The sequence below is a fragment of the Cnephaeus nilssonii genome (genome assembly GCF_951640355.1).
Source record: "Cnephaeus nilssonii genome assembly, chromosome: X".
NCBI classification, from domain to species: domain Eukaryota; kingdom Metazoa; phylum Chordata; class Mammalia; order Chiroptera; family Vespertilionidae; genus Cnephaeus; species Cnephaeus nilssonii.
The window spans coordinates 70,136,800-70,164,381 of record NC_137071.1 but is presented as its reverse complement, the minus strand read 5'-3'; the positions used below and the strand labels follow the sequence as shown (position 1 = coordinate 70,164,381).

Here is a 27,582-nt window from a genome sequence, read left to right as displayed (position 1 = left end):
ACCACCATCTGTGTGTCTAGAATTAGCATAATTAATAGAACAAAATCATAGGTTTTATAAAGGTAGTTTAACAGAGGAATCCTAATATCTGACACACACACACACAAAAGTACTTTGTAAATGGGGTAGAAAGGAAAAGTCCAAGCTTGGGCCTTACTTTCCTCTTTAGTGTAAACAAGTTGAGCAAGTCAGCTGAATTGATCAGGCAAGCCTGCCAGAAGAGAACTCAGCCTAAAGCAAGTATTAAGCACTTAAAACCAAAATCATTGGAGATTATTTGGGAAGGAGGTTCCAATTCCAAGTACACATCATTGTGTCTGGCTCACAAATTTGCTTCCTAGCCAGGACCCAATGAACTGATGGTTGAGTCCAATGGAGAAAAGGGAAGCTTTCAGAAAAAAAAAATAGAAAGGACTATTTTGCTAAGAGTTCTTTAAGACATTGACATTTAAGCAGCACTGGGATGGTATCCACCTGGGTAAGTATAATATTAAAGCTGGAGGAGGGGCATTCACTGAATATTTGTAGGAGACACAGTTCAGCTTTGGCTCAGCAGGGACTCCAGAGCGATCAGTGAGACTTGCATTCAGTGATGGGGGTCATGGAAGGAGCAGGACCCAAAAGAAGGGCAGTTGTGCCTAACAGACATGACAGTATCCAAGGAAAGCGAAAAGCAGGGCAGGAATAAAAGGTGGAGTTCACCTGGAATCTCACAGGAATTGTGAATGCAAGTGAGCCCTCCTTCCTGGCTTGAGTTTGACATGCTTGCTCTAGGGGTTGGGGTCCTGAATGCTGCAGGTGGGGGAAAAACACACAGCTCACATGATTTTTACCTCATTTTGTTCCACAGCAGCCCTGTAAGTCAAGTATTACTCCTATTTAAGTGGGAAAAGATTGACCCTTAAACAAATACATATTTCTGCCTGAGATTCAGAAGAAACATGGGATTTACTTTTTAATAGTTCTGACGAGTATTTATTAAGTGCTACATTGTCTTTATAAGGTGGTAAGTGTGTAAATTGCTTGACATTTCCCCCATTATATTGGGGTGTGGAATTTTTTGCAACACAAGTAAAATGTGTTCGTCCCTAAAAAAATGAGACGTTCCAACAAAGCAAAAATGAAAAACAAACACCTATTATCTTACCACAAAGACAGCCACTGTTAAGCCTTTGAAGTATATACTTTGCTTTACTTTGCATATTAATATATAAATATACATTTTTTACAAAAATGGGATACTACATATACTTTTTGAAAATTGCTTTTTTCACTTCACAATATATAATGTCCATCTGTCCATGCAAATGGATGAGACACATGATTGATAGGGAGACTTGCAGATGGGAGGGGAAGGAAGCCCAATTTTACACCAGTTACAAGCGAAACACCTTAAATAAAGCCATGCAAAAAAAAAAAAAGTTAAAATTAGGAAGATGGCGAGAGGGATTCGAGTGGCAATACTGAAATTAGGCAAACCAGCATTAAAGGCCGGACACATTAAATAGGATAAGGACGGTTCCGTCTCGCCTTCCAGTGCATGATCATCAATTTGTTTCGTACTCTTTTCATCTCTTCCATCTCCTCGGCTACCTTTATCATCTCCTCGTTGCTCAAATTTCTGCCGTGTATGTCCCCTTTAAATTGCGGGCGAGAGCGAGCCAGCCGCTCCTTAAAGCTCCCTTCTTCCAGCTTGTGCTTTCCCACTCCGCACGGAGGCTGCTCCATGGGGGGGCGCGCCTCGAACAGGTCCGGCCCCGAAAGGCGCTCCTCTGGGGGGCGCCCCTCGGACGCCAGCAGCTCGGGAAGGAGCTCGGGAAGGAGCTCCTCGGGAAAGAACTCCTCCTCGGAGGAGGACTGCTCTTCCGAAGACGGCTCCTCGGTAGAAAGCTCCTCCGGACAAGGCTCCTCGGGACGATGCTCCTCCGGACTAGGCTCTTCGGGCGAGGGCTCCGCCTGAGGCTGCTCCTCGGCCGTCTGGGGCACGCCCTGTGGCGGTTCCTTCGCTGGGCAGGATCTGTCCATGTTGGGAACAGCCTTCATAAGCACAGTTATTCGGAGGAGACAAGAAAGGCAGTCGAGTCAGCAGATTTGGTGGCTGGACCAAAAACCCCGGCCCTGGGCTCCAAAAGCTGCCTTTTCCTGATTCGGGGACCAGGTCCTCCCACCCACCCGGGCCGAGAAGCCCTGACCTCCGGGACCCCGCCCAGGTCGCCCCCTCCTTCCCGAAAGCCCACCATTTTCCCAGCAGGCCTTGCCCGCGGCCTCTCCCGCGGCGGCAGGGGCGGGGCGGTAACGCCACCGCGACTCGGTTCCCACCCGCGGCCTTCCTCGCACCCCAGCGCGGTCCCCTGCCCACCCCTTCCCGGACCCGGACCTCTCCAGGCCGTTTGCTCCCAGGCGCTCTCTCCGCTGTGACCTGCAGACCCGCAGCCGGACGCCAGACAGGGTAGGGGGAAGGGAGTCGGGTAGGGAGGAAGGACTGACTGACACTCGCGCCCCTTTCTGGGCACCAGCCGCCAACCCCGCGCCAGCCGGCTCTGCTTCCCCCTCAGCCAGGCACCCCCACCCCCTCCATGTCTCCCTTCGTCTCAAGCTTTGTCCTTCGTGCCCCCCACCCCCACCCTTCGGTGCTCATCATTTCTTTTCAGGCGGGATGTGGAAGCTAAGGATTATTTAGAAACTGTATCTAAGTGTCTGTGGCTCCCTCCCAGGGTTGGTCCACTCACCTCCCCACCCCCAAAACCACCATTTTCTGCACCGAAGTGCGGGCGCGGGGCTGGCATAGGGAAAGGCCTGGACTCTGCCATTCTGATCCCTAGGATTACTGGGCAGCACTGACACTCACACCGATTTCAGAGGACCGCGGGGACTTACTTCCTTCTGCTTTTCCCCTCGACCAAAGGGCAGACGGTGTCTGGACTGGCAAAAAGGACCAGGATGAGAGGGACTTGGGCAGACATAGGCTCCTGGTCACGTGAGGGCCTCGCGTCACCGCCGAGCTCAGATCCCCAGTTACCACTTTGACCCACGGCGGTGCTGCAGCAATCTGCCAGTATTTCCAGATCCCCAATGCACTAGGCATCGTCACTCACCTCTCTTTGTTTATATTTGCCTTTTCCTGGTTACCAGGGACAGTCAGTATCCAGCCTTGGGGGTTATTGCCTCTTCCCCTCAGCAGCTTCCCCTGATACCACCTCTCCCCCTTTCTCACGTCATCAGTCACCAAGGCCCATTATTTCCCCTTCACTCCAGATCCTGCACTGAAATTTGACTATTTCTCCTTAATGAATCAATATCATATGCCACCTCTCCCAGTTTAAATCCACATCCATAACTCTGTCATGTCCATGTAGGCTCTGTCAACATGGTTTGCATCTCTTATCACTTTCAGGGGAGATAACCTTTCATTTTTCCATTACTTAAGAATTTTATTTTTTTGTGAGCCACCACACCTATATCACAAATAGAAGCTCTAGAGTCTAGTCTAATTTGGTAGTCATTCAGTTCTAGAACTCTAGAAAGAATTAAGTTTGTAAAGTATGTAATTCTAAAAAGACTGAATACTTTGAATTTCATAAATCAAATATATATTTGTCCAAGTACAAATAGTCTGGAAACTTATCTGAAATGGGAGCATTTTTGGTACAGAGTGTGACATTATATATATGTGTGTGTGTGTGTGTGTGTGTGTGTATATATATATATATATATATATATATATCCCAATGCATGCAAGAGTAGGCCTTCCTTTCCCCAGCTTCCGGCACCGGCTTCCCTCCAGCAACCGGGACCCAGGCTTCCCTCTGGCCACCGGCAGGCACCCTGGACCCGGGCTTCCCTCGGGCAGGCACCCGCGACCTGGGCTTCCCTTGCAGCCCATCTTCGTCCAGAAGGTCTTTCGGAAGGACATCCAGTCTAATTAGCATATTGTGTTTTTATTATTTTATATATATATATATATATATATATATATATATAGAGAGAGAGAGAGAGAGAGAGAGAGTAATGTAAATAATATAAGTATACTAGTATACAGTATATACTATTCATAATATAAGTATATATATATACTTATATTATGAATAGTATATAAGTATATATATAGTATATAAGTATATATATATATATATATATATATATATATATATACACACATATATATATACTAGAGGCCCGGTGCACGAAATTCGTGCACGGGGGGGGGGCAGCAGGGAGTGTGTCCCTCAGCCTGGCCTGCACCCTCTCCAATCTGGGACCCCTCATGGGATAACCAGCAGTTGGACATCCCTCTCACAATTCAGAACTGCTGGCTCCTAACCGCTCACCTGCCTGCCTGATTGCCCCTAACTGCTTCTGCCTACCAGCCTGATTGTCCCTAACTGCTCCCCTGCTGGCTTGATTGCCCCTAACTACCTCTGCCTCGGCCCACACCTGGTACCCAGGATTCCCTCCTCCAGCTGACCACAGGCACCCAGGATCCGGGCTTCCCTCCCTCTGGTCAGCCATAGGCGCCCAGGCTGGCTGCAGCCTTAGGGGATGGTGGACAGGGGGCTTCGCCTGTGCTGCAGCTGCAAGTGCTGGCGCCCAGGACTGCAGGGTGGGCGGCTTCTTTGTCTCCCAGGCCACAGCCAGCCACAGGTGCTGGTGCCTGGGACTGCAGGGTGGGCGGATTCTCCATCTACCATGCTGTAGCCAGCTGCAGGTGCTGGCACCTGGACCACAGGGTGAGCGGCTTCTCTGTCTCCCAGGCCACAGCCAGCCGCAGGTGCTGGTGCCCAGGTCCGCAGGGTGGGCGGCTTCTCTGTCTCCCAGGCCACAGCCAGCCACAGGTACTGGTGCCCAGGACCGCAGTGTGGGTGGCTTCTCCATCTCCCGGGCTGCAGCCAGCCTCAGGTACTGGTGCCCGGTTTCTCCATCTCTCCCAGGACGTGGGGCGGGTGGACATGGGGTGGGCAGCTTCTCCAGCTGGCTGTAGCCTGGGATCATAGGGCAAGTGGCTTCTTCATCTCCCAGATCGCATCCACCCTCAGGTACTGGCACCCGGTTTCTTGTCTCCCCCAGGACGTGGGGAGGGCGGCTTCTCCAGCTGGCTGCGGCTTGGGATCACGGGGCAGGCGGCTTCTTCATCTCCCAGGTCGCAGCCAGCCTCAGGCGCTGAGGCCGGGTTTCTCATTCTCCCCCAGGAGGTGGGGCAGGCGGACCTGAGGTTTCTGCTGCTGGCTGCAGCCTGGGATCACAGGGCAGGCGGCTTCTTCATCTCCCGGGCTGCAGCCAGGCTCAGGCACTGGCACCTGGTTTTTTGTCTCCCCCAGGACGTGGGGTGAACCGCTTCTCCAGCTGGCTGAGGCCTGAGATCACGGGGCAGGCAGCTTCTTGGTCTCCGTGGCTGCAGCCAGCCTCAGGTGCTGGGGCCCGGTTTCTCCGTCTCCCCAGGACATGGGGCGGGCGGACCTGAGGCTTCTGAGGCTGGCTGCAGCCTGGGATCATGGGACGGGCAGCTTCTTCGTCTCCCGGCCGCACCCAGCCTCAGGCGCAGGGCCCGGTTTCTCCGTCTTCCCAGGACGTGGGGCAGGTGGATGTGAGGCAGGCGGACCTAAGGCTTCTGAGGCTGGCTGAGGCCTGAGATCATGGGGCAGGCAGCTTCTTGGTCTCTGTGGCTGCAGCCAGCCTCAGGCGCTGGCGCCTGACTTCTCCAACTCCCAGAGACCTGGAGAGGCTGGGGGGCGGGGCTGCCGCCATGTTTTCAGTTTAATTGCATACTCACTCAGATTGAATGGTGGGCGTGGCTTGTGAGTGTAGCGGAGTGATGATTTGCATATTACTCTATTATTAGATAGATATATATACTATTCAGTCATTATTTTTCATAATAGAAGCAAGAGATTTTGCTGGGACTCAGATCCTTAACCAGCCATCTCTTGGTGTTGCTGGTTGAGGAAGTTTATATTAATTCACTAAATCAGCAAGTATTTGGGGCATGGGACTGCTAGACCCAAAAAGATAGATTCAGCACAGAGGACATTCATATTAAACTGTGCAGTAGTTCTGTTGACCACACACTGACTAGTGGGATTAAAATCATGCTAACATAATTGTCATTACAAATCTGTATTTTGGGATCAAATTGGGTTTTATGATCTTCACCCTCATGCCTGCATCTCACTTACTCCCGTCAGCCTGGATGCTACTTTCTCATGCAGATGCCCTTTCTTCCAGAGAGCAGACTATACCTCTCTTCTCTGAATTTTATACTTTCAGGGTAGGTGGTGATCAGATCTGTGAAGCTCTTGGGATTGCTTCTCTCAAATCCAGTGTGACCATCTAGTATGTTTCCAAACAAATTCATACATGAAATTTTCCATTTTGTATCTTTTTGTCCAACATTTAATTTATTCTGAGCTGAGATAGCAAAAAGACAGATATTAGTTCACCTTTATATATTTTCCATAACTGTTACTTTTTAAAACCAAGTTGTACTGCACTATATTTCTTTTCTTTTTTTTCCACCAAGGCTTGGTTTCATTATTTGTATGGTTTCTTTCCAAGAGGAGCCCCATTTCATTCATTTCTTCATTTCTATCCTTTTTTCCTTACATCCTGTGATGGAGAACTCATTACCTTAAAAGACCCCCTATTGAAAGTTCAGGCAATTCTAATCATTCAGAATGGGTTTTTGATGTTGTTGTGCTGAAATCTTCTTCCCAATAGTTTACACACATTGATCTTGGTTCTACCCTCTGGAGGGTACAAGTATAAAATACAAAAGTGCCTTTTACCCTTGATAGCCTGACACACCAGAGTCAATGTTCTGGTTCTTTCCCCTTCCCATCTGTGAAGCAATCTACTTGACCTTTCTGTGACTCAACTTCCTCATCTTCAAACTTGGAGACATAATAGTTCCTACCTTATAGGATTGTTAAGAGGAACGAGTCAGTATATGTAAAGGGCCTGGAAGAGTACCTAGCACAGTGATGGGCAACCTTTTGAGCTTGGTGTGTCAAACTTCGCCAAAAAACTGAGCATAACTCGGGTAGTGTGTCACTTTGAGGAAAAAACTAACTCCAAGACTCTAGTCGCAAATGTTTCATCCTCAGGAGCAGCAAATGTTTCATCCTCGGCATGCGGCCACGTGTCATCAGAAATGGCTACGCGTGTCAGTGCTGACACGCGTGTCATAGGTTCGCCATCACTGAGTCCTAGCATATAGAAAGCACTCTATAAGCATTAACTATGATAATAGTAATAATAATAGTATGACATAGTGCTAATAACACTAATTATCATTCTTTTATTATTAACATTAATTGATCACTTATATTGGGGATTCTAACTAAGCACTTTCAATGTTATCTCATTTAATCCTTAAACAGTTATGTTCTTATAAAAAAACCTCCTCTCTTATTTCATCTCTTTCTGATGTGATATATCTTTTCAAAGTAACTCACCATCCTATATATTCCTGAATTTGTAAATTTCTCTGAAAATACTAAATATTGTGACTAGTGTAGAATGAAGTGATCTTATCACATCCTTCATTTTAGAATAGCCACTATACGTCTATACATCCATCCTAAGATCTAGCAGATATTGTGGATGCCATATCACAGTTGAATCCAGTTGTGTGTATTTTTTTAAAGAACCAATTGCATCGCCCGGCTGGTGTGGCTCAGTGGTTGAGTGATGACCCATGAACCAGGAGGTCATGGTTCAATTTCCTGTCAGGGTACATGCCCAGGTTTCAGGCTTTGATCCCCAGTAGGGCGTGTGCAGGAGGCAGCTGATCAATGATTCTCTCTAATCATCGATGTTTCTATCTCTCCCTTCCACTCTCTGAAATCAATAAAAATATGTTTTAAAAAATGCATTGCATAATTGATTTAGAGACTTTTTTTATTTTACTGATTTGAAAAAGAGAGAGAGAGAGAAACATCGATTTGCCACCCATTGATGCATTCATTGGTTTATTCTTGTTTGTGCCCTGACTGAGGATCGAACCAGCAACCTTGGTGTAGCTGAACAATGCTCTAACCAACTGAACTACCTTGACAGGGTTACAGTTGTATCCAGTTTAAGTTGCAGTCAACTGAGACCCTCCCCCCAGATCTGTTTCATACATCCCTGTTAATATACTACTATAAATCCATTTAAACCCATGTACAGAAGCTTCTATTTTTCTGGGTTAAATGTTGTCTTGTCAGATTCTCTCCCTCATTCTTTGAATCCATGTTCTGTTATTCAGTACATTAGCTACAAAATATTAATTTAAAGCGCACCAATCTCAGGAAAGATCTAGGGAGATCTCAGCAAAGAGCTCTGACTCCAAATAGAAAATTCCTTTTCCTGTTGAGCGTGGCAGCCAGGAGTGTGTGCCCTGCTGGGCCAGTTCCCTTCATTTCCTCTCTCAGTGTGACTTCTCAGGATAGGATTACTTTCTAGTGCTGCTGATAGAAGACACAGTTGCCCCTGGAAGCTCCCAAACCAGTATAAGTTAATCCTTGGTGAGAACTTGGTAAACATAGGGGGTGGGCAGACAAGGGAGGTAGGAGGTTTTGGAACCAGGAAAGGAGGAAGGAAGACAGTGTCTTGGTATTGGCTCTAAGTCTCTGCCTGACTGTAGCTGATTTGGGGTTCCCTTGAGAGGAAGGGCTCTCAACAAGGAATAGGTCAAGGGGGTCCTACAATGGTGACAACCATTTGTTACAAAGGAATGTGATCGGCCCCTTGTCTGTGTGTGATCAGGGTGGGGCTGTGAAATAATCCTTCTGATAGATTTGATTTGATACTGCCGATGTAAGGTCCTGTGACGATATGTTGCTGGGCTCACTATTGCTAGTGAGAGTTGAAGTCTAAGAAGCTCCATTTTACAGGTGAGAAAACTGAGGCTCTGGGATGTTACAGATTGTTCCCACAGAAACAGATGATAGTAAGTAGCTAAGGTGGGATTTAAACCACAGCAGTATGACATGAGAAATTGAACCTCTAACCACTTTGTAAAACTGTTCCTGGGCAGTGGGCTCCAGACACCTTTATGTGCAGCTGGAGTGGGCAGCGCAGGCCTTTTCATGTAACTGGAGCTGAAGGCTGGCAAGGCAGCCAGGGTGCAGGGGAAAGACAGTCAGCCCTGGCAGCTGCTGCCATGACAACGGTCTCCAGGGGCGTGGCCATTTTATAAGGGATCTGAGGAAGCCCACAGGTTTCTAGTTCAGGGATTCCTGTACCCTAGTGAGGCTGCACTTCTGCAGCATGATCAGAGCCCTCCTCCCTCTGAGCCCCTCTACAGCACAGACTCCTTGGAGGTCTCGTTTCACTGTTCAGGGCCAGTCAGCCTGGAGTTGAGTTCTGCCCTCCAGCCCTGAAGTTCCCCCTGCTGCCACTGCTGCTGCCTCTGCATTCTTTCCTAATGACACCCATGGCAGTTCTTTGGTCTTAAGACTTGCTGCTGTGGACTACAGCAGGCCTTGTCCAGGCTGTGGCTCTCAGACTCTCCTCCCCCACCTCCACCCCAGGGGAAATAGTCAAGTGGGAAATGTAATGACTAGAGCCTTCTCTTTTCTGCTTCTGGCCTTATCCCACCAGGGCCTACACACACACCCTGTACATGCTCAGAGAAACAAGGAAGGATCTTTGAGGAAAAGTGGGATAGCAACTCAGGCTGCTAGGAAATACTCAGGCCCGGGGAAGGCAGGGCCAATCTGGGTCAAAGGGAGGCAACACCAGGCTCTGGGCTGGGCAGGAGGACTTGGGCTGTCACTCACTCGCTGGAGGGCTCTGGAGGCTGGGAGTCTTCTACCCCTCTCTGTGCTTCTATGTTCTTTCTAAAAGGTAGAGGAAGGAGTTGTGGTAGAACAATGAATGAGATCCCCTCCAGCTCTAGGATGCTACAACTCCATGCTGTCCACCATGGTGAGGAGGGGCTTCTCATAGAAACACCATTAGGGCTGAGTGGGGACCTCTGCATTCTGTGGCTGCTGCTGCCTTTCCCAAGATCTAGAAGAGCTCAGAGCACAGAACTCATCATATGCTGGCCTTCTCCGCTGGGCTCTGACACACTCACAGCCTTAGTCTTAGCCTTTCAGAGACTCTCAAAAGGGCCTAGACACCAATCTGATGTCTGGATGACAGGTTGGGACAGAGGCAAGGTTGGTGACATAATTTACATGGCCTAGTGTAAAATGACAATGCAAGGCCTCTTGTTCAAAAGCCAAAAGAATAAAAAAACAAACTCTTTATTGTGGAATACTTTTTAAAATATATTTTTAATTGACTTCAGAGAGGAAGGGAGAGGGAGAGAAAGATAGAAACATCAATGATGAGAGAGAATCATTGATTTGCTGCCTTCTTCATGCATCCCAACTGGGGATTGAGCCCGCAACCTGAGTATGTACTCCGGGAATTGAACTGTGAATTCTTGGTTCATAGGTCGATGCTCAACCACTGAGCCACACCAGCCAGACTAGAATACTTTTAAAAAAACAAGAATATCGAAAAAGATCCAAGATGGCGGCGTAGGTAAACATTTTAACTGCTGCCGTCCACAATAATTTCATAACTACAACTAAGAGACAAAACGTTTATCACCCAGAACCACGGGAAAAGCTGGCTGACTGGAGGCTCTACAACTAGACAGAAAGAGAAAAGAGCATTCAGGGCACAAACGCTGAAAAACTGAGGTACGGGGGCACGTGCAGGATACAAGCTGGTGGCGGAGCCCAGTTGACAGCGGGCGTTGCTTTCTTCGGCCCGAAGAGAGACAAGCTCCCGATCTCTCTGAAATCCAGTTTCTGGGGAGAAACTTGGCTGTCTGCCATCGGGTTGGAAAGTGAGGGTGGCTTGCTTGCAGAGCTGTGCGCAAGAATAACCATTTGCTGTGCCGGGGCGCAAGACGCGGGGACACGGTCGAGACGGCTCACGGCCAGCCTTCACTGTTTGCCACGCCCTAGCCTAGTGACGCCCTGAGACTCCACCATGCACAATCTACCAACATACCCAAGCTCCAAGCAGCGGCTTTTGCATATGAATGGCCTTCTCTATTGCAGTTTAACCTAGTAAACTTGCAACCCAGTACTCGGGTCGGAAAGTGAGGGTGGCGTGCTTTCAGAGCTGTGCGCAAGAATAACCATTTGCTGTGTCGGGGTGCGAGACGCAGGGACGCGGTCGAGACGGCTCACTGCCAGCCATCGCTGTTTGCCACGCCCTAGCCTAGTGACGCCCTGAGACTCCACCCTGCACAATCTATAAACACACCCAAGCTCCAAGCAGTGGCTTTTGCATATGAATGGCCTTCTCTATTGCAGTTTAACCCTAGTAAACTGGCAACCCGGTACAGACAGCGCCAAAGCCTCCAAGCTCCAAGCAGGGAGGAGAGGACTGTCGTTCTCACTGTAGCACCTGCAGGGCAGCCTCAGACAGTAGCTTACCTGCACCCCATTGGAGATTCAGAAGCCAATGCACCTAGTGGTCAGTGTGAGACACCAGATTTCAACTCCTCACATTTATAAGTGACACATTCAGGAGGCAGACTCAGTGAGCACCAAAGCCCCACTGAAACAAGTCCTGCACCATAAGCGTGTCTCCAGCGCAGCAGTTCTCCCATTATAGACACAGCGGGTCCTCACAGCCAATTGGCCTGGAGGTCAATTCCTCCCAGTGTACCAACAGCAATCAAGACTTAACTACACCAAGACTTTGCACTCAGCCCACAAAGGGGTGTACTAAGAGCGACCACCTTGGGTTATTGGGGAATCTGAGCTACTGGCCCCTATAGGTCACCTACCACACCAAGCCACTCCATCAGCACAGGGAGGCAGCCAAAATGTGGAGACACAGAAGCATGTCACAAACGGGAGACATGGAGGAAAGTAAACTACTGGACGACACAGTGTTCAGAACCACATTTATAAGGTTACTCAAGAATCTTCTAAAAACCGTTGAGAAACTTGAAGAGACCTCTGAGGAACTTAGTGAGACCTTCAAGGACCTTAATGAGAATGCCAAAAAAATGGAAAAGGACCAGTCATAAATTAAGCATACACTGTCTGAAATAAAGAATATACAGAAACTCAACTGTAGATCAACGTACCCCAAGAGTCAAACCAAAGATCTGGAATATGAGGAATCAAAAAACACCCAACCAGAGAGGCAGAAAGAAAGAAGAATCCAAAAGTGTGAGGTTAGCATAAGGAGCCTCTGGGACGGCTTTAAGCGTACGAACATCCAAATTTTTGGTGTGCCAGAAGAAGAGAGAGAGCAGGATATTGAAGGCCTATTGGAAGAAATAATGTCAGAAAACTTTCCCTACCTGGTGAAAGAAATAGACTTACAAGTCCAGGAAGCGCACAGAACCCCAAACAAGAGGAATCCAAAGAGGACCACACCAAGACACATCATAATTAAAATGCCAAGGGCAAAAGACAAAGAGAGAATCTTGAAAGCAGCAAGAGAAAAACAGTTAGTTACCTACAAGGAAGTACCCATACGACTGTCAGCTGATTTCTCAACAGAAACTATGCAGGCTAGAAGGGAGTGGCAAGAAATATTCAAAGTGATGAACAGCAAGAACCTACAACCAAGATTACTCTACCCAGCAAAGCTATCATTCAGAATTGAAGGCCAGACAAAGAGCTTCACAGACAAGAAAAAGCTAAAGGAGTTCATCACCACCAAACCAGGATTACATGAAATGCTGAAGGGTATTCTTTAAGAAGAGGAAGAAGAAGAAAAAAGTAAAGGTAAAAATTATGAACAACAAAAAGATATCAAATACATACATACCAACAAGTGAATCTAAAAATCAAGTGAATACAAAAATTCTGAAGAACAGTATGGACTGGTGAATATAATAGAAGCAGGGACTTAGAAAGGGAGTGGACTGACAATTCTCAGGGGGAAGGGGGTCTGAGGGGTGCAGGAAGAGATTGGACAAAAATTTTCCACCTATGGATGAAGACAGTGGCGGGGGGTAAGGGCATGGGGTGGGGTGGGGAATCAGGTGGAGGGGAGCTATGAGGGGGGAAAAAAAGAGGAACACCTCTAATAATCTGAACAATAAAGATTTATTATAAGACAAAAAAAGAACAAAAACAAGAATATCAAAAGTACTAGAATACAAGTATAAAGTTATTCTTTCTCCTATCGTCTTTCAACTTTTCATGTTTTTTTAAAAAATAGACTTCATTTTGTTAGAACAGTTTTAGATTTACAGAGAAATTGAGAAGATACAATAAAGAATTCCCATATACTCCACACCCAGTAGCATCTTACAATAGTATGGTACATTTGTTATAATTAATGAATCAATATGAATATATTGTTATTAAAGTCTATACTTTATTCGTATTTCCTTTGTTTTTACTTAATGCCCCTTTTTTCTTCTCCTGGATCTTCTCCAGGAGACCCTGTTGCTTTTAGTTGTCACATCTCCTTGGGCTCCTCTTGGCTGTGACAGTCTCAGACTTTCTCTGATTTTTTTTTTTTTTTAATCCTCACCTGAGGATAGGTTTTTTAATTGATTTTGAGAGAGAGAAAGGGAAAGAAACATCGATGTATCGATGTGAGAGAAACATTGATCAGTTGCCTCCTGCATGCTCCGGGATCAAGGATCGAACCCAGCCAAAACCGGTTTGGCTCAGTGGATAGAGCGTCAGTCTGCGGACTGGAGGGTCCCAGGTTCGATTCCTGTCAAGGGCATGTACATTGGTTGCATGCAAATCCCCAGTAGGGGGTGTGCAGGAGGCAGCTGGTCGATGTTTCTCTCTCATCGATGTTTCTAGCTCTCTATCCCTCTCCCTTCCTCTCTGTAAAAAATCAATAAAATATATTTTAAAAAAAAAAAGGATCGAACCCACAACCTGGGTATGTTCCCTGACCAGGAATCAAACCCACAAACTTTTGGTGTATGGGACGATGCTCCAGCCAACTGAGCAACTCAGCTAGGGCTCAGACTTTTTCTGATTTTGATGACCTTTACAATTTTGAGTATACTAGGCAGGTATTTGTAGATTGCCCATCTATTAGGATTTGGCTGGTGTTTTTCTCTTGGGTAGACTAGGGTTATGGGTTTTGGGGAGGAAGATCACAGAGATAAAGTGCTATTTCATTGCATCATATCAAGGCTACATGCTATCAATATGATTTATGACTATTGATGTTGCCCTTGTCATGGTGCTTTTTATTTATCATTTAATATTGTTCTAAGTAAAGAAAAATTAAAATGTTAAGTTATTAACATGAATTAAACAGTTCATATTGTACAATGCCAATTTTATTTTTTTAAATATTTTATTGATTACAGAGAGGAAGAGAGAGAGAGACATCAATGATGAGAGAGAATCATTGATCGGCTGCCTCCTGCACTCCCCCTACTGGGGATCAAGCCCACAACCCAGGCATGTGCCCTTGACCAGAATCGAACCCAGGACCCTTCAGTCCACAGGCTGACACTCTGTTCACTGAGCCAAACCAGCTAGGGCTACAATGCCAATTTTAAATGCAAACATAAAAGTATCTGACTCATGAAGAATCACCAGAATTGCACAATTCATATTTCTGTAGCTCATACTGCATATTTACTTCTTACCAGAACAGTGGAAATGCTGCACAAAATTAAATCAACTGTTTTTATTTCACTTCTTGATACATGCACATGTGCATATTCTACAGGACTGAAAGGAAAAGGAACTGTGGTTGCTGTATCTTTCCTGTTGTCATCATGAATTTCGTGCACCGGGCCTCTAGTCATAAAAGTCATAGGCTTACCATTTATATGTTTGAGTGTTGCCAAATTCCCCATACATCAAGAGTCCATTGGAATTTTGTGCTTATGGGGCATAGGGAATGCAGTGTGCAAGTGAGGCAATGAGAATGGCAGACATACATACTGTGTTTCTTCTCTCCTGTCCTTTTGCAAATACCATGCTGTCTTGATTACTGCAACTTTATAGGAAGCTCAAAGTCAGGTATTATCAGTCCTCTGATACTGTTATTTTTAAAGATTGTTTTAACTGCCATAATTCCCATGGATTTCCTCACAGATTTTAGAATCAGCTTGTTGATTCTCACACAAAAAGCCAGCTGTGATCTTACTTGAAATTATATTCAATATACAGATTAATCTGGGAAGAATTGCTACTTTGACACTATTGAGTCTTCTGATATGTGAACATGGTATATTTTGCCATTTTTTTTAGGTCTTCCATAATTATTCTCAACAGTATATCATAGTCTTCATGTCATGCATAAAATTTATTCCAAATTACTTCATGCTTTTTAATGCCATTGCAAATGGTATTTAATTTTTTTCATTTTCTAATTATTTATATACACTGAGTGGCCAGATTATTATGATCTCTGAATGCATAGTAATCTGGCCACTCAGTGTATATCCTATATAATAAAAGGCTAATATGCAAATTGTCCCCTCGACCAGGAGTTCAACCAGTAGGCAGGCCAGCCAACCGCCCATGTCCCCTCCCCCTGGCCAGGCTGGCCGGACCCCCACCCATGCACAAATTCATGCACCGGTGAATTCATGCACCGGGCCTCTAATATATATATATATATATATATATATATATATATGTACACACACACACACACACACACACACACACACACACATACACACACACACACATTGAGCCCACAACCCAGGCACATGCCCTGACTGGGAATGGAATCATGATCCCCTGGTTCATGGGTCAACGCTCAACTACTGAGAGACACTGGCCAGGCAGTTCTAATAACTTTTTATAGATTCTTAGGGCATTCTACACACTCATGATATTCCTGTAAATAAAAAGTTTTACTTCTTGCCCTAGGTGGTTTAGCTCAATGGATAGGGCATCGGCCTGCGGACTAAAGGGTTGTGGGTTCGATTCTGGTCAAGGACACCCAGTCAGGCGCATGTGGGAGGCAACCAATCGATGCATCTCTCTCACATTGATGTTTCTCTCTCTCTCTCTCTGTGTCTCTCCCCCTCCATTCCACACTCTAAAAATCAATGGAAAAATATCCTCGGGTGAGTATTAACAACAAAAATGTTTTACATCTTTTCCCATCTATAGGCCTTTTCTTTCCTTGCCTATTGCACTAACTAGGATTTCCAGTACAATGTTGAATAGCAGTGGTGAGTGCAGACATCCTTGCATTATTATAGGAAGAAAGCATTTAGTAGTCTTTCACTATCTATACTGATAAAAGGGTAATATGCTAATTAGGGAAGACTTCTGGATGTCCTTAGGGACATCCATCCAGACCAAGCCACAGCAGCTGCAAAGGCAGCTGGGTGGCTGTGAAGGCCGAGGGCCAGTCCAGAGGTGCGGTCCCTTTTGCAGAGGCCTTGGGAGTAGGCCGGCATCTCAGTAGAAAGGAGAAGGGAGAAGGTGGCAGTTAGGCAGTTAGGGGAATAAGGCCAGGAGGGAGAGCAGTTAGGCAGTTAGGGGATCAGGCCAGGGAGAGCAGTTAGAGGAATCAGGCCAGGAGGGGAGAGCAGTTAGGGGGATCAGATCAGGAGGGGAGAGCAGTTAGGGGGATCAGGCCAGAGGGGAGAGCAGTTAGGCAGTTAGGGGATCAGGCCAGGGAAAGCAGTTAGGCAGTTAGAGGGATCAGGCCAGGAGGGGAGAGCAGGGAGATCAGGTCAGAGAGGAGAGCAGTTAGGGGGATCAGGTCAGGAGGGGAGAGCAGTTAGGGGGATCAGGCCAGAGAGAAGAGCAGTTAGGCAGTTAGGGGATAAGGCCAGGAAGGGAGAGCAGTTAGAGGTATCAGGCCAAGATGGGAGAGCAGTTAGGGGAATCAGGCCATGAGGGGAGAGCAGTTAGGGGGATGAGGCCATGAGGGGAGAGCTGTTAGGGGGATCTGGCCAGGAGGGAGAGCAGTTAGCAGGATCAGGCCAGGAGGGGAGAGCAGTTAGGCCTTTAGGGGGATCAGGCCAGGAGGGAAAGCAGTTAGGGGGATCAGGCCATGAGGGGAGAGCAGTTAGGGGGATGAGGCCATGAGGGGAGAGCTGTTAGGGGGATCTGGCCAGGAGGGAGAGCAGTTAGCAGGATCAGGCCAGGAGGGGAGAGCAGTTAGGCAGTTAGGGGATCAGGCCAGGACAGGAGACTAGTCAAGGGGATCAGATCAGGAGGGGAGCACAGTTAGGGGGATCTGGCCTGGAGGAAAGAATAATTAGCGGGATAATGCCAGGAGGGGAGAGCAATTAGCAGGATAAGGCCAGGAGTGGAGAGCTGTTAGGGGATCAGGCCAGGAGGGGAGAGCAATCAGGGGGATCAGGGTGCTGCTTGCATGGTGGGTGGGCCGCTCACACAGCTTCTGCTCCTCGGACGGGGGGGGGGGGGGGGGGGGGGGCGGCGGGCCGCTCATAGGGCTGCTTCTTTTTGGATGGGGGCAGGCTGCTCATGCAGCCGCTGCTCCGTGGATGGAAGCGGGCTGTTTACATGGCTGCTACTTACGTGGTCGTGATGCCCTTGGCTAAAGCATTGGTCTGGTCAGTTGGGAGCGTGCTTCAGAACTCACAGGAGCCCGTGACAAGATTGGCTGGAGACTCAGTGACAGTGGGACCACAGCTGAGGCAGCAAGTCCCTGGCGGGGGGTGGCTGTAGAGTCCCAGGTGTTATTTGAGGGCACCCTGGGTGGAGGTGAGGTGGGCTCCCAGTCACAGCAACTCTCCCCTTCAAAAAGGCATGGCCTGTGCAGAAGAGCCGGCCTCTCCAGGACTGTATGCAATGGTAGCAGAGACTGCCTGGTTAGGCAAGCCCGGTCAGCCTGCCCCCAAAGGTCCTGCGGGATCTAACTGTGCCTCACTCACATACACACACACACACACACACACACACACACACACATACCCCATGTCCACACACTCCTCTTTTGCTCCCTCACTCACTCATGCTCTCTCCCTCACTGCCGCCTCTTCCTGCCTCTGTAGTTGGGTCTGGGGTGTTATTGACCTGTTTGTGGATGGAGTTTCCTCTCCAGGTGTCTGGTTTTGTGGCTCGCTCTCTAGCACATTGGACAAACAGGATAAAATTCTCCTCAACAAGACATGACACAAAGGGAACAAAACACGAATGTACTCACAACACTGATAGCCCCAATATAAGTGACCACCAGAGAAAAGAGAATTAGGGGAGAGAAAAGAGAGCACAAATGATATCGAAGAGAGAAAAAATGGTATGAGAGAAAAGAAAAAGAAAGAAAAAGGGGGAAAAATGTATATATGGGGAGAAAACACCAGAGAACAAAAAGATAAACCAAAACATACAAACACCAAATACCCAGTAAAGAGGGTGGGGCAGAATCTTATATACAGAAAGTAAGGTTAAGAATTGGATGAATATGGGGAGGACCTCAGTTCAGTATAGAGAAAGTAGAAAGAGGATGAGTGGATAAGAAGAAAGAGAAAGAGAAGAAAATAATAACAAATTTTAAAAAATTAATTAAAAATAGGATAAATAAAATAAATTAGAATGGTGAAAAAAATAATGCGAAAAGAAATAGAAAATAAAGAAACAAATGGAAAAAAGAAAAAGATAAAATAATAATAAAATAAAAATGAAAAAGTGAAGTATTCCTTTGGCTGGTTTAAGATCCCACTTTTCTATACTGTCTGTGGTTCCTGTTTCCTGTTGCTGGGACTGAAGGCCTCTGTTTGGGCCAGTCTCTCAGGGACTATTCAGATTTTTTTTTGTATCCTTTGTACCACTCCGGGTGTAGTCTGGGTGTGGCTGTATTAGTTGCCTGGAGACTGCAGGGAGGGGCTATCTCTTCAGGAGAAAATGGCTACCTAGGTCTAGCAAGTCAGGTATGGCTCAGTGCCAGACTCGCGGCCACCTTTCCCCAACCCTCTCCTCTCCCCGGCCTCTCCCCAGACTCTACAAGTCTGCACCTTTTCCTGCACCTCAGGCACGGGTGAGTGTCGTATCCAAAAGGTCCTATGAACTAGGCTCAGCGAAGAAAAGCACAGGCCACAGAGAGCGGAAAGAGCTGCACCACTGCGAGCCCCTCTCCTCCCGGCACGGTCCTGACTGCCCCCTCTGGGCTCAGTCTCTCACGAATGTGGACCCAGATCTAGAATCGCCTGCCACCAGCAGTCCTGCGGACCTCCTTTCCACAGTCAGACGCTGTGCCTCTCCTAAGGGACATGGCCTCGGTGCCATGCGGTTTCCCTCTGACCCTCTGGGCTCCGAGGTCTTGCAGTTCTCTCCAGCCCAGATCCTGATTTTACCATTCTCCAGGCATCCTCTACCCTTCCCCCTTGCCTGCTTCTTTTTCATGATATGTGTTATACTTTCCTATTTATTTACACATCTCATAATTTTTTGTTGGAAACTGCACATTTTAGATAATGTATTATAGCAACTCTGGGTATTGGCTCTCCCTCCCCATCTGGGGCTTGTTATTGTTATTTTCTAGTTACTAGCTGGATTATTTTAGAGCAAGCATGTCAAACTTGTGTCCCGCAGGCCGCATGCGGCCCACAACGAATATTTTTGTGGCCCAGCCAATATAACGGTATGTAAGAAACGTTTTAATAAAAAATTTTGGTAACTTAATTTTTACAATATCCTGTTATACATAATTATTAATAACGAACTACAACGTTCGCTAATGACTGATGACTATATTCGTCTTGCATTCATTTCCCTTACTCGCCTTATATGCAGGTGCTCCATTTCTCTCCACTAATATTAACAGCGAATATTTTAGCAGCTGATTGCCACATCATTAGTCTTGGACTGACTTGTTTGGTGTGTGCAACAGGAAATATTTCACTTTTGGAGAACAAGAAAAATAGGTTCATTTGCATTACACTTACTAATTTGTGAAGTTATTCAGTGTCTGGTAAGTTAATGTTCAAGAAAAAAGATAAATTTTTATTAAAATGTTCTATTATTTTATGTTAATGATTCCTCATTTCAGCCCTTTGTATTCAGCATATCTCTATCAAAATAAACCTACGTTTCTATGGAAATTGAAACTTTTGTTTTTTTGTGGCCCACATAAATTTAAACCTTGTTTATTTGGCCTATGTTAGCCTTTGAGTTTGACATGCTCGTTTTATTTTTTAAAATATTTTTTATTGATTTCAGAGAGGAAGGGAGAGGAAAAGAGAGATAGAAACATCATTAAGGAGAGAGAATCACTGATTGGCTGCCTCCTGCACACCCCCTACTGGGGACCGAGCCCGCAACCTGAGCATGTGCCCTTGACTGGGATCAAACCTGGGTCCCTTCAGTCCACAGGCCGGTGCTCTATCCACTGAGCCAAACTGGCTAGGGCTGACATGCTTGTTTTAAATAATTTAGATTATTTTATATAATCCAACTAGTCTCTAAACAAATAATATCTGTGCCCATACAGTATGACACCTCTTATTTTGCTCCTCAGTGGGCACAGCTTTAGGTATGCTCACAATCAGGTGGTTTTGTCCGGGCTCTGTTTGACTATTTCCCTGAACACACACAGCTATTTATTTATTTGTTTGTTTGTTTGTTAATCCTCACCCGAGGATATATTTCCATTGATTTTTAGAGAGAGTGGAAGGAAGGGAGAATGGGTAGAGAGAGAGAGAGAGAAAGATAGAGAAACAATGTGAGAGACACAGCAATTGGTTCCCTCCCGCATGCACCCCAACCAGGGCCAGGGTTCAAACCACAAGGTATGTGCCCTTGACCAGGAATCAAACCCATGACCCTTTGGTCCTCGGGCTGATGCTTTAACCACTCAGCAAAACTGGCTAGGGCCACAAAGAGCTTTTAAATGCCACTAATTGTCTGCTGATTGCTCTATTGTTTTTTAAAATAATTTATTTATTTATTAAATATGTTTCTATTGATTTTTTTATAGAGGAAAGGAGAGGGAGAAAGATAGAAACATTGGTAAGAGAGAATCACTGATTAGCTGCCTCCTGCATGCCCCCTACTGGGGATTAAGCCCACTACCCAGGCATGTGCCCTGAACAGGAATTCAGCCGGGACCTCTTGATGTTCAACTGAGCCACACCTCCTGGGTAAGCACTATTATTTTTAACAATTCCCTGAGGCATAAATTGTTCTAGTGACTGAGATTAGTTCTTCTCCTGGGTCTCCTCCTAGTTTTCTCTCCCAGGTTTTCTCAGGTAAATAGCTGACCTAGAATTTACTCTATATCTCTAATGAATCTACTATTATCCTCTAAAAAAGATAATGCTGCAGCATGTGTGGCATTAGCTGACACTACTTATAACACCAAAAGTGTAACTTGATTCAATTATTACTGTTTTACATTTCTATTTATTGCCAAGAGAGAGAGAGCGAGAGAGAGAGATTTTTGTTGTTCCACTTATTCATGGGTTCATTGGTTGATTCTTCTTTTTTTTTAAATATATTTTATTGATTTTTTTACAGAGAGGAAGGGAGAGGGATACAGAGTTAGAAACATCGATGAGAGAGAAACATTGATCAGCTCCCTCCTGCATACCTCCCACTGGGGATATGCTCACAACCAAGGTACGTGCCCTTGACTGGAATCGAACCTGGGACCTTTCAGTCTGCAGGCCGACGCTCTATCCACTGAGCCAAACCAGTTAGGGCTCATTGGATGATTCTTGCATGTGCCTTAACTGTGGATCGAATCCACAACCATGGTCTCTCAGGAGGATGCTCAAACAAACTGAGCTACCTGGCCAGGGCTCAATTCAGTTCTGATACTAATTCATTAAATTAATGCAGATCCAACAGGTTAAGGGCTGACTCCTACAAAAATGCCCCCACCAGCCACAAATGCAGTACCCAGGGTACTCACACTTTTGCCCAGCCAGCTACAAATTTGGGGAGTTCTCATGATCCCCTCTTCAATTTTTTAAAAATATATTTTTATTGATTTCAGAGAGGAAGGGAGAGAGAGATAGAAACATCATTGATGAGAGAGAATCATTAATTGGCTGCTTCCTGCACATCTTCCACTGGGGATCGAATCCAGAACCTGGGCATGTGCCCTGACCAGGAATGGAACCATGACCTTCTGGTTCATAGGTCGACGCTCAACCACTGAGCCTCGTCAGCTGGGCTCCCCTCTTTAATTTTGATAGTTTACTGGAACAACTCAGAGAACTCAAAGTGCTTTAGTTACTAATACCAGTTTATTTTAAAGGATACTACTCAGGGACAGCTAAATGGAAGAGAGGCTCTGGGCAAGGCATTGGGAGGAGAGAGTGGTACAGGGTTTCATCACATAGGCATATTGACTAAGTCATTAGTCATTGGTGATTGAACTCAATCTCCAGCCCCTCTTATCTCTATAGAGGTCGGGGATCAGGGTGGGGTGAGACTGAAAGTTCTAACCCTCTAATCATTTATTTGATCTTTATGGTGACCAGCCCCCATCCTGATATTAGGGGGGTCACACCATGTATCACCTTGTTAATAATAAACTCAGATGTGATCAAAAGGGGCTTGTTGTGAATAAAAAATACACTTCTATCATTTAGGAAACCCTAATTGTTTTAGGAGCTCTGTGCCAGGAACAAGAGACAAAGACCAAATATATATTTTTATTATACCACATACCTCCACTGTTTTCAAGAGCAACTTTAGGCTTGATCTCCACACTGTACAAATGAAGTCATTTCCTTTGGGAAGATTTAGGGCTCTCTGTTTTATAGTCTGCTTCTCTCCCTAGGTAAAATATCTAAGCCATGGCTCTGGAGTTTACAATATTTATTTTATATTATCACAGTATCCTATACAATAAAAGGCTAATATGCAAATGGACTGAACAGCAGAACAACCAGTTGCTATAATGCACACTGACCACCAGGGGGCAGATGCTCAATGCAGGAGCTGCCTCCTGGTGGTCAGTGCTCTCCCACAGGGGGAGTGCTGCTCAGCCAGAAGCCAGGCTCATGGCTGGCGAGCACAGCAGTGAAGGCGGGAGCCGCTCAGTGGCAGTTGGACATTCCCCGAGGGCTTCCGGACTGCGAAAGGGCGCGGGTTGGGCTGAGGGACACCCCGCCCCCCCCCCCTGCACAAATTTTGTGCACCGGGCCTCTAGTACCTTTAAATAATATTATGTGACTTTGTGGATAATGGAAGAACTTTACTACTGTGTATTCCCCCTCTCATTCTTTATTATTTTATATTTTGCTTGTACATGTGTTATAATCCCACAACACATTGTTATTATTTATTGTATAATTTTTTCTCTTTAACAGTGTTATTGAGATATAATTTATATGCCATATAATTCACCCACATAAAGAGTACAAATAAGCCAGCCAATGTGGCTCAGTGGTTCAGCATCGACCTATGAACCAGGAGGTCATGGTTCATTTCCCAGTCAGGGCACATGGCCAGGTTTCGGGCTCAATCCCTAGTTGGGATGCCTGAAGGAGACACTGGATTGATGATTGTTTCTTATCATTGATGTTTCTATCTCTCCCTCTCCTTTCCTCTCTCTGAAATCAATAAAAACATATATTTTTTTAAAAAAAAAGAGTACAAAGCAGTGGTTTTTAGTACATTCACTGGGTTGGGCAGCCATCACAATCTAATTTTAGAACATTTTTATTACCCCCCAAAAGAAACCTGGTGTCCATTTTCAATAATTTCCTATCCCTACCCTTTTGCCAGCCCCAGGGAACCCCTAATCTACTTTCTGTCTCTATACATTTACTAATATGGAAATTTCTTACAAATTGAATAATAAAACATAGTCTTTTGTGACTTCTTTCACTTAGTATATTGTTTTAAAGGTTCATTCATATTATAACATGTTTCAGTACTTCTTCCTTTTAATTGCCAAATATATTTTATGATACATATCACATATTATTTATCTATACCTCAGTTGATGAATATTTGGTTTTTTTTCCTGGGCTATTATTAACAATGCTGCTATGAATATTTGTGTTTAAGTTTTGTGTGGCCATATATTTTCCTTTCTCTTGGGTATATACCAAGGAATGGAATTGCTTGGTCATAAGATAAATCTGTGTTTAACATCTTGAAGCATTGCCAGTCTATTTTCCAAGGCATTTTACATTCCCATCAGCAATGTTAGAGGGCTTGTTTCTCATCACCCTCGCCAAAACTTTTTCTTTTCCACCCTTTTCATTTTAGCCATCATAAATTTTCCCGCATGAGAGACTGGAAGTCATAGCAGATCTACCTAATACATGGACACAAACCCAAACAGGCAGCCAAAATGGAGAGACAAAAAAAGAACAAGCCCCAAATGAAAGAACAAGAGAATGCTCCAGAAGAGATAAATGAAATGGAGATAAGAAAAGTATCAGATCGCCCTAGCTGATTTGGCTCAGTGGATAGAGCATCGGCCTGTGGACTGAAGGGTTCTGGATTTGATTCTGGTCAAGGGCACATGCCTGGGTTGTGGGCTTGATTCCCAGTAGGGGACGTGCAGGGGGCAGCCGATCAATGATCCTCTTTCATCATTGATGTTTCTATCTCTCCCTCTCCCTTCCTGTCTGAAATCAATATATATATTTTAAGAAATGTATCAGATACAGAGTTCAGAATGATGATTACAAGGATTACAAGGATGCTCAACAGCATGAAAAAAGATGTAAAAACTATGAAAAATGACCAATTGGAAATGAAAGATGACATAGTACTAATAAAGAACACATTGGAAGGAATATACAGCAGATTATGGGAAGCTGAAGATCAGATCAATGAGTTTAGAAGACAGGATAGAAAGAAATCAGAGAACCAAAAATAAAAAACAATTAAAACAAACAGGAGTATAGCTTAAGGGAGCTGTGGGACAACATGAAATATATCAATATTCAAATAGTAGGTGAGCTAGAAGAGGCAGAAAGGGAGAAAGGGATAGAGAACATGTTTGAAGAAATAATGGCAGAAAACTTCCTTAACATGGTGATGGAAAAAGACACCAGTTCAGGAGGCACAGAGAGTCCTAAGCAAGAAGAACCCAAACAGGCCCACGCCCAGACACAGCATAATTAAAATGCCAAAAGTTAAAGACAAAGAATATTAAAGGCAGCAAGAGAAAAGGAATTTGTTACCTACAGAGGAGCTCCAATAAGGCTGTCAGCAATTTTTCATCAGAAACTCCAAGGCCAGAAGGGGATGGCATGAGATATTTAAGGTAATGAATGAAACCATGACTACTATATCCAGCAAGGCTATCATTCAAAATAGATAGTGAAATGAGTTTCCCAGACCAAAAAAAAAAAAAAAAAAAAAAAGGCTAAAGGAGTTTATCACCACCAAACCAGCATTGCAAGAAATGCTAAAGGGACTGCTGCAATAATAATAATAATATAATAGTAATAATAATAGTAATAGAGAGAGACATAAAGAATTAAAATGGCAATAAATAGTCTGTACCAATAATCTTAAATACAAATGGATTAAATGCTCCAATCAAAATACATAGGGTTCCCTGACTGGTGTGGCTCAGTAGTTGAGCATCAACCTATGAACTGGGAGGTCACAGTTTGATTCCCAATGAGGACATATGCTCAGGTTAACGGCTCAACCCCCAGTGTGGCATGTGCAGGGGGCAGCCCATTAATACATCTCTCTCACCATGGATTTTTCTATCTCTCCCTCTCCCTTCCTCTCTGAAATCAATAAATATTTTTATTTATTTTCATATATTTGTATTGATTTTTTTAGCCCAGCTAGGGCTAAAACTTTTTTTTTTTAAGACACGGGGTATGTGAATAGGTAAGAAAACATGACCCAAATATATGCTTCCTACAAGAGACCCACCTGAGAAGAAAAGACTCGCACAGGATGAAAGTGAAGGGATAGGAAAAAATTTTCCATGCAATTGGAAACAAATAAAAAAGCTGGGGTAGCAATACTCATGTCTGACAAAATAGACTTCAAAATGAAGGCCATCACAAGAGACAGTCATGGTCAATACATAATACTAAAGGGATTAATCCAACAAGACAATATAATCCTGGTAAACATGTGCACCCAATATAGGAGCACCTAAAAAAACTTCTGGAGGACTAAGGGAGAGATTGACAATAATACAGTCATTGTAGAGGACTTTAACACCCCACTGACTTCACTGGGTAGATCTTCCAGACAAAAAAAATCAATAAGGAAACAATGACTAAATGATACACTGCATAAGATGGATTTAATTGACATTTACAGAACATTTCACCCCAAAGTTGCAGAATACACATTCTTCTCAAGTGCACATGGGTCATTCTCAAAGATAGAACACAATTTACAATAGCTAAGATCTGGAAACAGCCTGAATGCCCATCAGTAGATGAGTGAATAAAAAAGCTGTGGTACATTTACACCATGGAATACTATGCAGCAGTAAAAAAGAAGGATCTCTTACCCTTTCATATAGCATAGAGGGTCCTGGAGAGTATTATGCTAGCAAAATAAGCCAGTCAGAGAAATAAGTATCACATGATCTCATATGTGTAATCTAATGAACAAAATAAACTGATGAACAAAATAGATCCAGACATAGAAGCATGGAACAAGCCTGTCTGTCAAATCCCAGAGGGGCAGGGGAGGGTGGATGGGTGGTAAGAGACTAATCAAATAACTTGTATGCATATATGCATAACCCATGGACACAGATAATAGTGTGGTGAAGACCTGTGGTGGGGGGTGGGGGCGGGCTAGAAGGAGTCAGTGGGTAAAAAAGGGGGACATATGTAATACTTTCAACAATGAAGATTTTTTTTACCTGTGAACAATAAAGATTTTTTTTTAAACTCTGAAAATTTAATATGCTTGTTTATCTATATATATCTATATCTATCTATCTATCTATCTATCTATCTATCTATCTATCTATCTAAAAGCCTAAGCAACTGGAATGACTGGTCACTATTATGCGCACTGACCACCAGGGGGCAGACACTCAATGCAGGGGCTGCCCCCTGGTGGTCAGTGCACTACCACAGCCAACCTCCCACATTCCTCCGCCTGGCCCCGGGGCTGGGACAGGGAACCAGGGATTGGTGGCAGCAGACATGGCCCCTTTCCCAGGGTTCCAAGGGCTGGTTCCCTCCTTGGGACAAGCAGGCCCCAATTGGCCCACCACCCGCCCACCATGGTGGTGGCATGGGAAGGGGGAAGATGGGGGGAGGCGGGGAACCACGCAGTGGTGGGGCACCAATGATGGCAGTGTCGGTGACTGCTGTACGTTCCTTCCACACCCAGCCCAGCAACTGTCGCCTCCTCTCTGGGCCGGCCCTGATCAGCCTGGCCCCGATCAACCCTGATCACTGGCCAGACCTCGGGACCCCATCTGTACGTGAATTTCATGCACCAGGCCTCTAGTTTTTTAATAATACTTGGGAAATTTGTAAAGTGTTGGTGTTTATTCTTTTTTTAATTTTTATTTTATTTTTTAAAAATATATTTTATTGATTTTTTACAGAGAGGAAGAGAGAGGTATAGAGAGTTAGAAACATCGATGAGAGAGAAACATCGATCAGCTGCCTCTTGCACACCCCCTACTGGGGATGTGCCCGCAACCAAGGTACATGCCCTTGACCGGAATCGAACCTGGGACCCTTGAGTCCGCAGGCCGACGCTCTATCCACTGAGCCAAACCAGTTTCGGCTGGTGT

General features: G+C 45.2%; 1 protein-coding gene and 1 long non-coding RNA gene across 3 annotated transcripts; one reads left to right on the top strand and one right to left on the bottom strand.

The window, feature by feature from the left end:
- Window positions 1-7: 7 nt before the first annotated feature.
- Window positions 8-3,904, bottom strand: TCEAL1 (transcription elongation factor A like 1). 2 transcript variants are annotated; one of them, XM_079765543.1, is made up of 2 exons: window positions 2,851-3,904; window positions 8-2,037 (listed from the first exon to the last, which is right to left on the bottom strand). In XM_079765543.1, exon 2 carries the CDS (start codon window positions 2,023-2,025, stop codon window positions 1,501-1,503), a length of 525 nt encoding a protein of 174 aa, XP_079621669.1. In that variant the 5' UTR covers window positions 2,026-2,037; window positions 2,851-3,904; the 3' UTR covers window positions 8-1,500. The 2 variants fall into 2 exon arrangements, with proteins under 2 accessions (XP_079621669.1, XP_079621668.1); XM_079765542.1 differs by having other exon boundaries at window positions 2,878-3,904.
- Window positions 2,065-26,564, top strand: LOC307095929. Its single transcript, XR_013813239.1, has 4 exons — window positions 2,065-2,449; window positions 20,848-21,010; window positions 21,387-21,488; window positions 24,099-26,564. It is a non-coding gene; the product is annotated as an uncharacterized lncRNA (long non-coding RNA).
- Window positions 26,565-27,582: the final 1,018 nt, after the last annotated feature.